General features: G+C 38.0%; 1 protein-coding gene across 3 annotated transcripts in view; it reads left to right on the top strand.

The window, feature by feature from the left end:
* MYOT (myotilin) overlaps window positions 1-14,434 on the top strand; it is a 55,839-nt gene that overhangs the window by 8,985 nt on the left and 32,420 nt on the right. For 2 of the 3 annotated variants that reach the window (XM_078385694.1, XM_072990117.2), the window contains exons 2-6: window positions 6,176-6,248; window positions 6,361-6,487; window positions 9,824-9,886; window positions 12,232-12,373; window positions 13,741-13,764. In XM_078385694.1, the coding sequence (XP_078241820.1) occupies window positions 6,241-6,248; window positions 6,361-6,487; window positions 9,824-9,886; window positions 12,232-12,373; window positions 13,741-13,764 (364 nt within the window). In that variant the 5' untranslated portion in view covers window positions 6,176-6,240. The remainder of the gene's footprint in view (window positions 1-6,175; window positions 6,249-6,360; window positions 6,488-9,823; window positions 9,887-12,231; window positions 12,374-13,740; window positions 13,765-14,434) is intronic. The other variant, XM_072990118.2, reaches the window with a different exon arrangement.

Here is a 14,434-nt window from a genome sequence, read left to right as displayed (position 1 = left end):
ATGGCAACAAGGCAAGTTCCACAGATATCACTAAAAATAATCCTATTTATCAAACCCTTTTTTACTCACATGTTACAGTAGGACTGTCATAGCCATGGGATCAATAGCCACAGTTTCAGTTAACGGCTGCCTGAAAATATTAAATGAAAAAATCCCATGAATACGTGTTTCCAAGGTGTGTTACTGTAACTGGTCACTACAGGGAACCAGAGACTATGCTATAAATAGGGTTTGCATATCTGCGATTTTCGGCATCCATGCAAGTGGAGTGAGCATGGAACCAATCCCCTGCAGATACCATTATCTACTGCACGCATTAACTTATCATTAAAAGCTATATTCCAAACTTCTTTATACCAATCATTTAATTGAAAATTATGCTTTATTTTTCAATTCTTAGAATCATAGAAAAGTGAAGCTGGAAGGAGCCTACAAGGCCATCAAGTTCAACCCCCTGCTCAAGGCAGGAATACACGCAAAGCATATCTGCCAGGTGATTATCTAAGTTTTTCTTGAATTACTCCAGAGTGTAATTCATCCCGCACTCTGGGATGATTGAGAACTGATCTTGCCCCTCCTCTGTATGACACCCTTTCCGATATTTGAAAAGTGCTGTCATATCTCCCCTCAGTCTTCTTTTCTCAAGGCTAAACATGCCCAATTCTTTCAGCCTTTCCTCATAAGGCTTGGTTTCCAGCCCCCAGATCATCCTTTGTTATCATTGATCTTGTTGATAAGTTCATAATTAGGTCTTGCATTATCCAATCCCATTGTTCCTTATCAAATATTAATAAAAGCTCTATTCTATGGCATACGTTTATATTTAACTTCAATATTTCATTCATTTCCTTAAAAACAAAGCCTCCAAAATTCCAATATGTTCTCACATTCCTACCATACATGAATGTACCTATGTCTTGACCATATCTCCAAAATAAATTGGAATATTTATTATCCATTAAATTCAATTTAATCAGCATTAGATACCATATCCAAACTAGTTTGTAAAAAAGTTCTTTTATACTTACAGATTTATACTTTAATATTTTTATCCCATATATTCTTCCTTATTTCAGTACTTATTTCCCCATCCAAATCTGAGTCCTCTAATATTTTAAGAATATAATGTTGGTACTTTACTTCTATCAATATCTTATAAATTCTACTTGTTAGCCCTTTCATTGTCTTATTTTCATATTCCTTGTACTTCAATTTCTTCAAAATTGTAAGATCCCTGCATTTACCATTTCTTTTTACCCATTCTTTAGTGCTTTGTTCCAATTGAATAAAATTAACATATTTTCCCTTCTAATACTGCCATTATTTGCCCCGTATTAGTCATACTGTATTCTCCAACCAATCTTTTAATCAATTAACTTGTTTTTCTTAATGTTTTCTCCAAACTCCTTCAAGTTCTCTGGAAATTTCTCTAATTCTGCTATTCCAAAATGTTCTTGGACTAAAACTCCCAGAAGCCTCAGCAACTAGCTTGTGCAGGCCAGAACTTCTGGGAGTTGTAGTCCAAGAACATCTGGGGACCCAAGGTTGGGAGCCACTGTACTACTAGATATAATGGGAAATTAATGGAATAAATATTTTTCTATACTTACTCCGAATTTGTAACATATTTCTAAGGAAAGAAGTTTCTGTCTTTTTTATAATACTCTCGTTATTTAGTTTTAAAAGAATATTTTCAAAAAAATCCTGCAACTTCTTGAAATTCCAACTTTGAACATATAAATTATCAAGCTGAGATATTATACTCACCATATATCTCATTTGATTAACTATATAAAATAACTTTATATTTGGAAGACCTAACATTCCTGATTTCTGAGATTTATGCAAGCTGTTATCTTTATTGGTGACATAATAAACTTTGTTTCTTTTGATACTGTAAGCTGCCTTGGATCCTTTAGGAGAAAAGTTTCATATAAATATTTTAAATAAATAATAAATAAAAATATATATTTAGGTAAAATCTTCATTTTACACACTGCTATGTTATCAAACCACTATACTCCAATCTTTCTAAAATCATTCAATTTATCCTTAATTTCTTGTTTTGATTTATCCTTTTCCTTTTTAAAACATTGCAATTTTTGTAATATTTATACCTAGATACTTCATAATACATAATTGACCTTGAATTTATTCCTAACCTTCTCCTTCTCCTCTTTATTTCAACTGAACAACATTGTCTCTGATTTATGCCAATTTGTCTGTAAATCCATTATCTCCCCAAATTATGTCAAATGCAATTTGACTTGATCCATAACCTTAAATGAGTAGTCTATTATTAATAAAGTATCACCAATAAATAAGATAATCTTAATTTATCTTTGAAATCTATACCTCTTATTAAATTATCTTTTCTAATATCATTTTCTATAACTAATGCAAGGTTGACTTAGCCTTCCATCCTTCCAAGGTCGGTAAAATGAGTAGCCAGCTTGCTGGGGGGGCAGTGTGTAGCCTGTATAATTAAAAATTGTAAACCGCCCGGAGAGTGCTTGTAGCGTTATGGGGTGGTATATAAGTCCAATAAATAAATAAATAAATAAATGATCAGGGAAAGGTAGCCAGACTCCTTACTGGAGTGAGAAAATACTAACATATCTCTCCTACTCTGGCCATGCCCATCCATTTCCGCATTGACTTCAAAGTGTTAATGCTTACATATAAGGCCCTAAATGGTTTAGGACCTCGATACTTGGCGGAACACCTACTCCCACCAAGATCTACTCGGATCACCCACACGAGCCAGGAGGTGAGGCTGAGGAGCCTAATGCCGTGGGAGGCCCGGAAGGAAAGGACACGAAACCAGGCCTTCTCGGCGGTGGCTCCTCGCCTCTGGAATAACCTTCCTCCGGTGATTCGTGCGGCCCTTACGCTGGGCACTTTTAAGAGTCAACTTAAAACATGGTTATACGTTCAGGCCTTCCCTCCTGTCAATATTTAATTCTTTATTTTTTCTTTCATTCATTATTCATTTTATTATTGTATGTGTTCGGATTGTTTGGAATATCCTTATGTTTTACTGTATACACCTTTATTGGAAGTTGCCCAGAGTGGTCGACCAGACCAGATGGGCGGGATATAAATCAAATAAATAAATAATTAATAAATAAAGGGGATATCCCTGTCTAGTACGTCAGCCTAAGGTTAACTGTTCTTTTCACTAACACAGTTGGCCATTCCACACAATCAAATGCTATCAAAGTATCTAATGCAATTACTCCCACTTTTAATTTTTGTTTACCTGTAACATCTATTGCATTCAATACTCTTTTAGTCAAATCTGCTATCTGTCTCCCTGCTATAAACCCAGTTTGGTCTTCCTTGATATATTTAACAATAAAATTATTTATTCTCTTTGCTAATACTGCTGTAAAAATCTTAGCATCTTGATTAATTAAAGGAAGAGGTCTAAAAGCACCCAGAGCTGCAAGATCTTTATTAGGATTTGGAATTAATACTATTAATGCATTCTTCTAAGATCATAGAATCTTTCCATTATTTTATTAAACAAGGACTTCAACATATATGTCAACATCTTTCTAAAGATTTTATAATATTCCAGTCCTAATCCATCTATCCCTCCTTTTAATTTATTAATAATATCTTCCATCTCTTCACTTTGAAAAAAACATTTCATCACATCTCCACCTCTTGTAATTTATTCCCTACATTTTTCTCTAAATACGCTCTCATTTTATCCAAAGAAAGTTTTCCACCTGTATAGAACCTATTTAAAAAAATTATGAAACACATCCAGTTTTTCTTTTGTTAAATTGCACTTTTTAAAACATTTCCATCCTTAACTATTTAGCTGTTCGTTTGCTTGCTTGCTTGCTTGCTTGCTTTTTTTGTTTGTTTGTTTGTGAGTGGACAGGCAACATTCTTGAATTCTTCTTACTTAATTCAAAATGATCTCTTTATAACTATATCAAGCTCCTATGAATGCTTTCCATTTCAATATTCTGCAACTCTTTTTTGTAGCTTGTATTTCCAGTAATGTTAGTGTATCTCTATCTTTATATAGATTTTCATTGCCTAGTGTGAGCTGCAGGAGAGAGGGGGGATGGTTGATTTTGGCAGAAGCAGTGGGATGTGGCACTGGTATACCCTCATATCTTGACCTTTGTCCTCTGAACTAAAGGTTCTGTCTGTTTTTTACTTTGGGTGAATTTAATTAATAGGAGAAATTGTCTGAGCATAAATTCACCAGCATTCATATCCCTTATTCAGATTATTTGAGAGTGCTCCATGGTTTAAAATCTTGTTAGAGGAAAAGGAATAGTTAGCAGCAGAAATGTCCTGAGGGGTTTAAGTGCACAATTTGATATTTTACTTCCTGCACTTGTATTTAGAAGCCGTTCTCAGCAACATTCCAACATGGTGTCAACATTCCAAGCTGAATGCTGAAAGCCATACCTCAGTTTTGGTTTCAGTTGCTTTGTTATTTTGGGGGTTATTGTCATTCCTAATACCTTCTTTCCTTTTCTTAACCGACAAAATAGCAAAGTTAATTTCTGCTTATTAAATTGTACAATAATAGGCTGTTTTGGTAATAAAGATTACCAAATAAGATTATTCAGAATGAAACCCGAAGGATGCTTGTAGACAAGTTAATGCCATTGAACTCTGGAAGTTGTTTAAGAGTTAATATACTAATGATTGCATTGTGGATTAGATTTTGTGTTTGGTGTCTCTCGCCCTCTGCCCCCAAATAGTATATTATTAGCATATCTGCAACAGAGAGTATTTTTAAAAGAGAGAATAAAAAGATATTTCAGGGAAAGTAACACAAAGTTTTTGAAAGTGATTTATAGCTATTATAAATAATTTATGTTAATCTTTATATAGTCTGTCCCCACTATAAGCATATTGGTTGAGTAATCTTGACAAGCAATTTTCTTTGTCTTGCTTTAAAAAGTTTCTTTTGTGTGCATCTTATTCTTGACATTCTTTCTCAATGTATTCCTCTACCTGTACTGTACTGTTAAGTGTACATTTTGCTCTCTCTTTTTAACTTCAGAGCCCACTCAGGGAGTCCAAAGTTTTCTTCTCTTCTATTCAATGCACTTTTTAATTTTATTTTGGGCATATTTTCAGATTGTGAGGCGGTACATTTTTCTTCTGGCACAGACCTAATATTTTACATGTTTTTATAAACAGAAGGTGTCACTGTTCACTTCCAGCATTGTGCCAGGTGTGATTGTCAGTTCTTAGAATACACATTGCTTCTTTTTCTGTTACACAAATACTGAAAGGGTACCGGAGCCATCTTTAAATCAATACCTACTAGCTGCAGTTAAATCTAGATTGATCTCTAGGCCATGTGTAGGAATGTGTAGCTCTCCAGAGATTGTCAAATTAAATTTCACATCTTCACCTACCATTAACTATTCTGACTGAGGCAGATGGGAGTTGTATCCAGTCATATCCATGTATACGTGTTAGGTACTCTCAAGTCACATCTGGAAACTCTACTTGGGTATTTCATGGCAGAGCCAGAGGTCAGAAGTTTAATTCCCGACTGTGCGTACCTGGAGACCAGCCAGGCGGTGTAGCCTTGGGCAAGCTGTACTCCCAGGGAGGTCCCTAGAAGAAAGAAATGGTTGGCCATTTTAAAGTACAGTATTCGCTACCTAGAAAGATCACAAGAATTGACTTGACAGCACATAATTTTCTTATAACTGTTACTATTAATAGGATTTCAAGATATGCGAAATATTTAAGGAGCAGTCTTACCGATGCTGTCCTCTGGTGAGTTTCCACGGCCAAGCCGGGATTTGAGCCCAGGTCTCTTGAGACCGAGGCTGACACACTACATCACATGGGGTCTCTCCATCTGTAGGACTACACATTCCCCATCAGTGCTCTAGGCTCAGAATCAGTGGAGGTTATCAATGCATGTAGAATAATACACATTTTAAAAATGGACCCCAAGTATTCTCCAGCTTGTGGCCGGAGGCTGGCATGTTACAATCTCACTTCTGTTTGTGCCCAGTGGCAACATTGCTAATTTTAGCCCGTTCCATTTCATGCTCTCTGCCTGCCTTTCAGTCTTCACCTCATCTGCTAAACTTGCTCACTGTAATTCCCTTCAAGGGGGAGAGGTGGTAATTCTGTTTTAACATACGAGCCTGACTTGTATATTTCCCTGTAGGTTGATAAGGAAATCTGGACTGAGCTCATCCCTGGGATTGCTGACATATTAGTTGGATCAAAGGCATGTCACAGTAAGTGCAGAGGTTCTTTCACCCAATAAACTCTCTTTCTCCTTTTTTTTTCTTTCTCTTTCCTCTGACAAGTCCTGCTTATGGTTTGGATGGTCGGTTTGTTCCCCTCCAGGCCCACCTGGAAAACCGCCAGCCTGTCCCTGACCATTGGCTCCCCAGCCAATGAAGAGCTGAGCAACAGTAAAGCCCGTCACACCTATTCCACTTTGATCCAGCCATTATCCATTGATCCTCAAAGAGTAGGTCGCATTTTCATTTTTTTTCCCTTTGCGTTACTTGAAAATGCTTTCGCAAAAATCCCTCCAACTATTCAGCCAAATGCTAGGACTCCAGGTTTGTCTCCTCACTGGTTTATACCCCTTCCCATTTAATCCTTGTCCCTTTTAAACCATGTCTGGCTGGGGTTTTGGCATCAGTCAGTGGGAGGATTAGAAGCAGTCATGTGGCTGTCCTGGAGCTTAGCCATTTGTCATATTCTTCCAGAGACATTTCAGAAAGGATAGTTGGATCAAAGCAGCTTCTTAGTATAGAGATGGAGAATTCAAAACATCCAGGGATTTAAATGCCTTTCCGGCAGTTGGGGAGAAGTGTATAGAGATTACACGGGTTTCTTTTTATAAGATTGCATTTTGTAAAACGAAAAGCAAATGCATTTCCAGCCATCACAATTATTTCTATGGGTTCCTACTTCATCGTATTGTAAGATGTTTTCAGGCACCAGTAAAGAATTCAGTTTCCTTGTGAGGAAAAAAGTACTACTGTAGAAAATGTACAAGTGGAACATGGAGAGTTACAGGAGCAGATTGGCGCTCCTTGGTTTCCAAGAAGCAAGTCAGAACGCTTGGGTCATGAAATTAAAAAACCCAAGGAGTATAGATCACTATAGTTGATGAATTCAAGATAAAACAGATGGGAAAAGAAGGAGGAGGAGAACAGCTGATTGGCTGCAGAACCTGGGTGACTCGTTTGGATGCCACAAAACATCACAGTTTAGAGCTGCCCCATCCAGTGTCAAAATATCCACAGTGTGATGCAACCACTGGTAGGAAGGAACAACAAGAATTTATTCCCCCACCTCCCCTGCCAACATACCACATACTATAACTCTAGAATGCCAGCTCCTGACTGTGAAGTTGGATTCACACTCTTACTAGCCACCAACATAAAAAACCTTCGAGCAAAATTCTTCTAACTGTCCATGTCTGCTGTCTAAGCACCTTGAGTTGTTAGCCAACCATAAGCCATTTTTTAACTTTGAAAACACAATAGTATTCCTGAGACATGATACCTGACTGTTCACCCGTTATTTCCAGACATCAAACTTTCACCTTATTATGAAATGTCAGGGCTGGGCAACCTGTGGCTCATCCTTGTTGAAAATTATGTGGTCATTTAATACATACATAGTACATAGGCATCCTTCAGTCTCGAGAGACTATGGTAACATGCTCTGTATCGAGAAGTGTCCTCTCCAGAGCATGAAGCCTAGGTAAAGTAGTATGGCTGTTACTCAAGCAGCTTATTTAATAAGCAATCAAGAAAACTAGTTTTTAAAAAAGATTTTCTCTTTTTTTAAGTAAAGAGAAATAATTATATTCATATGCTATTTTAAAGATGCCCTTCGAAAAGCCAAAATAAATTGTTGCATATGTTTAGACCAAGCTGAATAAAAAGAAGGGAAAACAGTTTCCCCTTATTCTATCATTTCAGTAATAGATAAACAAGGCCTTTTAATGAAGTGATTATTCTATTGATAATTGCCGTCTTAAATATAAACATTATAAACATTAGGATCATTTCCCACATTTCCTTAACTAGCTGACTATTGTTGGGCTTCTTTATATTGCCAGAACTGCAGAACACATATTTTGGCTGTTTTAAGAAGTGTAGCAATCATTTGTATATATACACTCTCTACTATATTTTCAGGAAAGACAGTAGTATAACATTTGGATTTCTTGACAGCTTATACCCTCTGGGGTCTGAAATGTTCTGACAATCTTACCAATCAGTCAAAACCAGAAGTCTCTACTTATACTAGAATCTTCGGCGACTTTCTGAAAGGAAAAGATAACTAAAAGTTGTTGTCATTTAAACAGAAAGAATGGAGCATGGTTTACATGTTCCAGCCGCCATGTGGTGATACCGCATAATTAAATACTTGTGTGCAGCTCACATGAGCAAGTTGGGCTTTTTCAAATATATGTTATGACATGTGGCCAAAAATAAACATTTGTGGTGGCAAACTCATGATTGCCTGATGTACATGGTGAGCCACTGGTATGCAATGGCTCACCACGCCATAAATAGCTACCGTGTGAAGTGTCTTTAAATGGCTTCCAGATATTTAAATGGCTTACGGATACTTGTTGTGGTGTATAAACAGGCCCTAGGTTTACTTCTCTTGGACCATTTTCTGCACAGTAACGCTCAGTTAATGGCTTGCAGGCTATAACATAGGTTGTTTCCAAGAATGTACCCTGAAATATTGGGGGGGGGGGGAATCATAAAACCAAGTAGTAATTTTGCATATTTATAAAGCAGACATTTAGTACATTAAAGTGCGCTATAGTTGTTGCAGCATTCATCTCTTCACAGTGTGTTTTAAGGTTTTTTCCCCCTCAAATGTATAAAATAAAAAGATTAAGTCAGGATGATCTGCTTTAAACCATTAAATACATGCACAAATTGGCTGAAAGCCAAGCATAACTTTTCAGTGTTGGGTTTCTCAGGATCACTGTGCTTGTCAGGGCAATGTGGAAGAATGGTAATCAATGACATGTCCACCCTCTTTCCTAAGCTAAAGAAAGAGATCTTCCTGTCCCTGCTAGCCACATTGTGTGATTCAGGTTTGCAGCTGAAGTTCTGTAGCCAGACAGCAGTGAGGGAGAGAAGGCTGTGTTGTATAGGGTTGTGTAGTGATTTATATCACTGGTGCCATTTCCCAGGCAGCTCCCCCTTCACCAAGAACATGTGGCTTGTATTTGATGGTATAACAATGGCAGACCCAAATACACATCCAAAGCTTCATATGTAGATGGAGTAAAACCACCAGTCACTGAGTGCCAAACTACACCTCACAGAACGCCCAGTATTACAAGTTCCAGCCCATTAATGTTCCAGAGAAATTATTCAGGTAGGTCTTCATGACAAGGCAATCATATTTGCAAATGAAGCTTGTGTTTACCTCCCCATGACCAGCCACAAAACAAAGCAAGGTAATTTGCAAACTACACAAGGTTTGTAAAACTCCTGCTGTGACAATTAGAAGTTATCAGCACGTAAGGAGTTCCCTCTTCTAATGATGGGCTATCTGTATGCTGCCAACCAATTTCCTTCTTGTGAATTATTCTGTGTATTGGTCAACAGGAGCATTTCCTAGAGTGGTTAGTAAGGATTCTCAGAAGAAGATTTCACTTAAACTAGTCTGTAAATTTCAGTTGATAGTGCACTAAGTATTTCCTTCTTTCATAAGCGTCTGATTAGAGGAGATGTGGGGGGGAGGACATGTAAGTACCAAAGCTCTGGATATTGGATATTCTTATTCCAGAGTGTCCCATTTCATTAACATGCAGATGCAGAATCCACCCCAGATCCAGACTGGGTGTTCCTATGAAGCAGCCCCAGTGTTCATAAAGGTGAGTGGCGCAATCTATTCTGCAATGGCTTGTATAGATATAAAAAAATCCTCCTGTGGTGCAAAGGGAAGGCATTTCCATTCACACAGGAAAATCTCATTCTTCTCAAGATAGCTGCTTCTTATTTATGTATTTGTCATATTTCTATCCCTACAGTGAGCTTAAGGGCACCGATAGTTGTCCTTCATTCCACTGTAAACTCCCAGCAAGCATGTGTGGTAAAAGAAGGTGAGCATGAGGCTCAAGATCACCCAACATGTTTCATGGCAAAATAGGAATTCAAACAAAGTTCTTACGATTTCATATAAAGCCCTAAATAGTTTAAGACCTTGATATCTGGCAGAGTGCCTTCTCCCACCCGGTTCTGCCAGAGTCACTTGTTCCAGCCAGGCTGGGCGGATGAGGGGCCTAACGCTGAGGGAGGTCCGGAAGGAGAGAATGAGGAACAGGGCCTTCTCAGCAGTGGCCCCTTGCCTCTGGAACAACTTGCCCATGGAGATCTGCCTGGCTCCCTCTCTGGGTGTGTTTAGGTTAAAACCTGGCTATTTGGGCAGGCTTTCCCTCCTGCCATATCTTAATTTCTTATACTTCGCCATCCTGGACCTATAATATATGTTTTTGGTTTTATTGTTTTTAAATTTGTAAACCATCCAGAGTAGACCTTTGGTCTAGAGATGGCCAGGATAGAAATCCAATAAATAAATAAATAATAAACCAAGCCTCCCGGTTCGTAGCCTAACACTCCAAGCATAACAGCACTCTGGCTCAAACTATCAAAAAAGAGGAAATGTGTCGCCAAAAAGGAGGACCAAATATAACTGAGACAAAAATAAAACTATTTCTGACCTCAGTGGCAAAAACAGTGACAGGGTAAACTTTGTGTCTGCTAATTCAGTCTGCTGAAGGGCAGCTTTGGGGCCCTGCTCGCCTTCCTATTTTATACTTCTATTTTAAAATTAGACTGGCCCCAATAGCCTTTCTAATACATACAGTGCCTTCTGGTGCAGTGGTTCAACTGCAGTACTGCAGGCAATATTCTACTCATGGCTTGAGTTTGATGCCAATAGGCTCAGGAAGCTTGATCAAGGCTGACACAACCTTCCATTCTTCCGTGGATGGAAAAATGTGTACCCAGATCACGGGGATGGGGGCAAAATATTCCTTTCATATTTACTTTGTAAACTGCCCAGAGAATGTTTTGAGCACTATGGGGTGATGTATAAGCAGCACACTTTGCTTAGCTTTGGTACAGGATTAACCCTATAGAGAGCCACAGTTACTCAACCCCAACATGGAAGAGTGACAGAAGCACCTGAAGGAGAAATCTTGCTTCTCCCTGAGAAAGCTCTAGTTTATCCTTAAATACCTATCAGGGCATCTATGGGTTAAACTTTTTTAAACCACCCAGAGTAGTGTGTTTACTAGAGGGATGGCATAAAAATCAAACAAACAAACAAACAAACACATAAAACTGTATAATTCTGTTTCTGATTGCTCAAGCATTAAAGCTTTGAAGTGCTTTTTTTCAGGGGCTGGGGGGGACAACATCATATCAGCTTATAACTGGAAACTGCCATCTCGTGAAGTTTGACCCATAGTCAGAATATGAGACTACAGAAGTATCTGGAGAGGCTTACATCTTGGTATCATCAAAGCAGCATTCACACCTAAAGTACATTTCCATGTGGTTTATTTGATGGCCAGATGCAAACATGAACCAAACTTCTGCCAGTATCCAATATTCATCCTCCATGCATGCTCACTTCTGGTTTCTTAGAAGAGAAGGGACAAAGCTAAATGCAAAGGAACAGTCCTTTAGACCAGTGGTTCCCAATGTTGGGTCCCCAGATGTTCTTGGACTAAAACTTCCAGAAACCTTCACCATTGGCTGTGCTGGCCAGGATTTCTGTGAGCTGCAGTCCAAGAAAATTTGGGGACCCAAGGTTGGGAACCACTGCATCGGACAGTAACAGTTCTATCATTAAGGCTGTAATCCAGTACATGCTGCCACAAAAGTTACTACTGAAGTCAATGGAGCTTATTTCTAAGTACTGTAGATGCATACACAGTTGCACTGCATTCAAATCAACTCTGCTTAGACGAATCAAAATGTTTGTCCAAGATGGTTCACGAGGATACTATTCCAGGATCTAACTCCTTAACAATTGCCACCCTAAATTCATAGAAGAACTGGCAGTGAGGCTGCATGATCATGGTTGCCTTTGACCCAAATGACTCTCCTGTCACAAACTGTATTACTTCCTAAGCACAAAAAAAGCTTGGCATATGTGTGTAGACGTTGATTTTGTATATAAACTCTGGACTGGTTTCCTTTGGTCCTTTAGGGCCTGCAGAATATCAACGCCACTAAAGGCCAGCTAGTGGTGTTCGAATGCCGAATACAAGCATCCCCCGCTCTCCAAGTTCACTGGTACAGAGAATACAATGAAATAATTGATTCTGCAGACTTCCGAATATTAAGAAAAAGTAGGTATTTTCATTTTGAAAATGACTTCCAGACATGATTTCTCCTTTTTAAAAAACATGTTTTTAAAAACCTTGCATCACCTTCAATAAAACAAAGGTCATGCTGGCTTGGGGATGATAGGAGTTGTAATCCATCATAACTCCAGGTTGAGGAAAAATACAGTAGCTTGAGCAACATATAGCCTGAGTGACAACTGAGGTAAGCTTCAGTGTGAAATTTTGTGACCTTTTACAGACACAGTGCTTAAATAAATAAATAAATAAATAAATAAATAAATAAATAAATAAATAAATAAATAAATAAATAAATAAATAAATAAATACTCAAACCTTTCTTCACATCTACAAGTATACTGCTTTGTTTTAAGGTCTGAACAAAAGTCCATATTATACTGGAATGTTTCTTTTTATAAAATGTTATGTTTTCTCTAGAAATTGTGAGAAACAACAACTTATTCAAAGATTAATTAATTTGAACCAGAAAAAAAGACTAATTACACAGCTTTCACATACTGTTTTGCTGATTCATTTAATTGATTCTCCCACACATTTACAATGTTTAATTTGTAGCTAGACTCTATATAGAGTCTAGCTACATGCCTCTGGCCATCTCAGATTTTTACTACTGATGAAAAAAGGGCATGACTGATTATTGGACACTGATAACATCATCAGCCTTGCACAGCATCGTTGCGGCCCAAGATTTTGGCCAATGTGTTAGAATCCCAAATGCAGACAAAGAGTAGGATTATTCTCTTTCGTTTACTAAAGGATTATGAAAGGATGTCCTAAGGACTTGCATTTCATAATTTGTGTAGATATAAAATTTAATATAAATTGTATTGCATTCTTGTTAATTGGCCCACTGGTTTTGCCTGAATTCTGTCTTTTTGAGTTGAATTCCATCCCTCTGTTTGATTTAATTGGTGACGTACAGAATTGTACATTTCATATAAATCCTGTCTCAGTCTCAGACATCCATTTTCAAGGATCCATGAAGAAAATTAAATAGAGTGCAATTAAGTATTTCCCAAAAATAAACAGTTCTATTTACAATAATTTAAAGTGAACACTTTGTTAATCCTCAAACATACTTTTAGGAGAGGGAGAGAACCAAAATGCTTTTAAATACAATGTCTAAAGTGAGATCTTCTAAGCACTGTTTTATTAATGTCTGTGTACTTTGTCTTAGGGAGGGAGAGAACGAAAGAGTTCCAGTCCCAGTTTGATAAATGTTTCCCCTCCCAATTTTCCTATTAACAGCTTGCCCTCTAGTCTGCACTTGGTTGCTTTTGTCTGCTTTTGAGAAAATATTGCAGTCAAAGAATTCTCCATAATTACATTTGTTTTATTTATTTTTTCCCCAGAAGCTTGCTCATCCCTGGTCCCGGGTAAGTAACTGGAAATAATTAGGCAACTCACAGAGAACTACACATGTATCATAAATCATCTGCCACAAGACACATCCAGTTGGCACACTGAGGCCTAGCATTCAAATGTAGATGCTTATCTGCACCATTTAGTTGCATGCATATAATCCTGCTTCAGGACGCAGGTCCAGGTCGTTCCTTCTAGACTGAGAAAGCAATGATGAGCAAGTTATATGGTACAGCCAGAGCCAGACCTGCCCTGTGTTTCGGTGAGGCGGTACTCTGAGATGCAAATGTGCTGGACATGGCAAATTTGCTACCACTGCCGCTGTGTGGTTCCTTTATAAAAGCAATAAAAATATCAGAAGCACAAGCTAGTTTCCGACCCCATATGGGTCCTCATTAGGCGAGGCATCACAATGCAGAAGGAACATGAAACATCCAAAAAAAAAAAAAAATCATGGCCAGATGTGAGAGTCAGTCTTCTTTGTCTGAAGCAAAATAGAGTTTGTAGACTTAAGTCAACGGTGTAGGTTGGTATGGATTGGAATGTCTTTCCCAATCCTCAAATGATGAAATGACAGCAATCATGGGAGCTGTAGTCCTGAATAGAGACGGGGGGGGGTATTCATATATGAGTATCCCCGCACAGGTGGTGTTAAGGAGGCTCTTCAACCTTGCAGCGAGTCTT

This window comes from Pogona vitticeps, chromosome 2 (assembly GCF_051106095.1).
Source record: "Pogona vitticeps strain Pit_001003342236 chromosome 2, PviZW2.1, whole genome shotgun sequence".
In the NCBI taxonomy this organism is placed as follows: Eukaryota; Metazoa; Chordata; class Lepidosauria; order Squamata; family Agamidae; genus Pogona; species Pogona vitticeps.
This window is presented reverse-complemented; position numbering and strand designations above follow the sequence as displayed.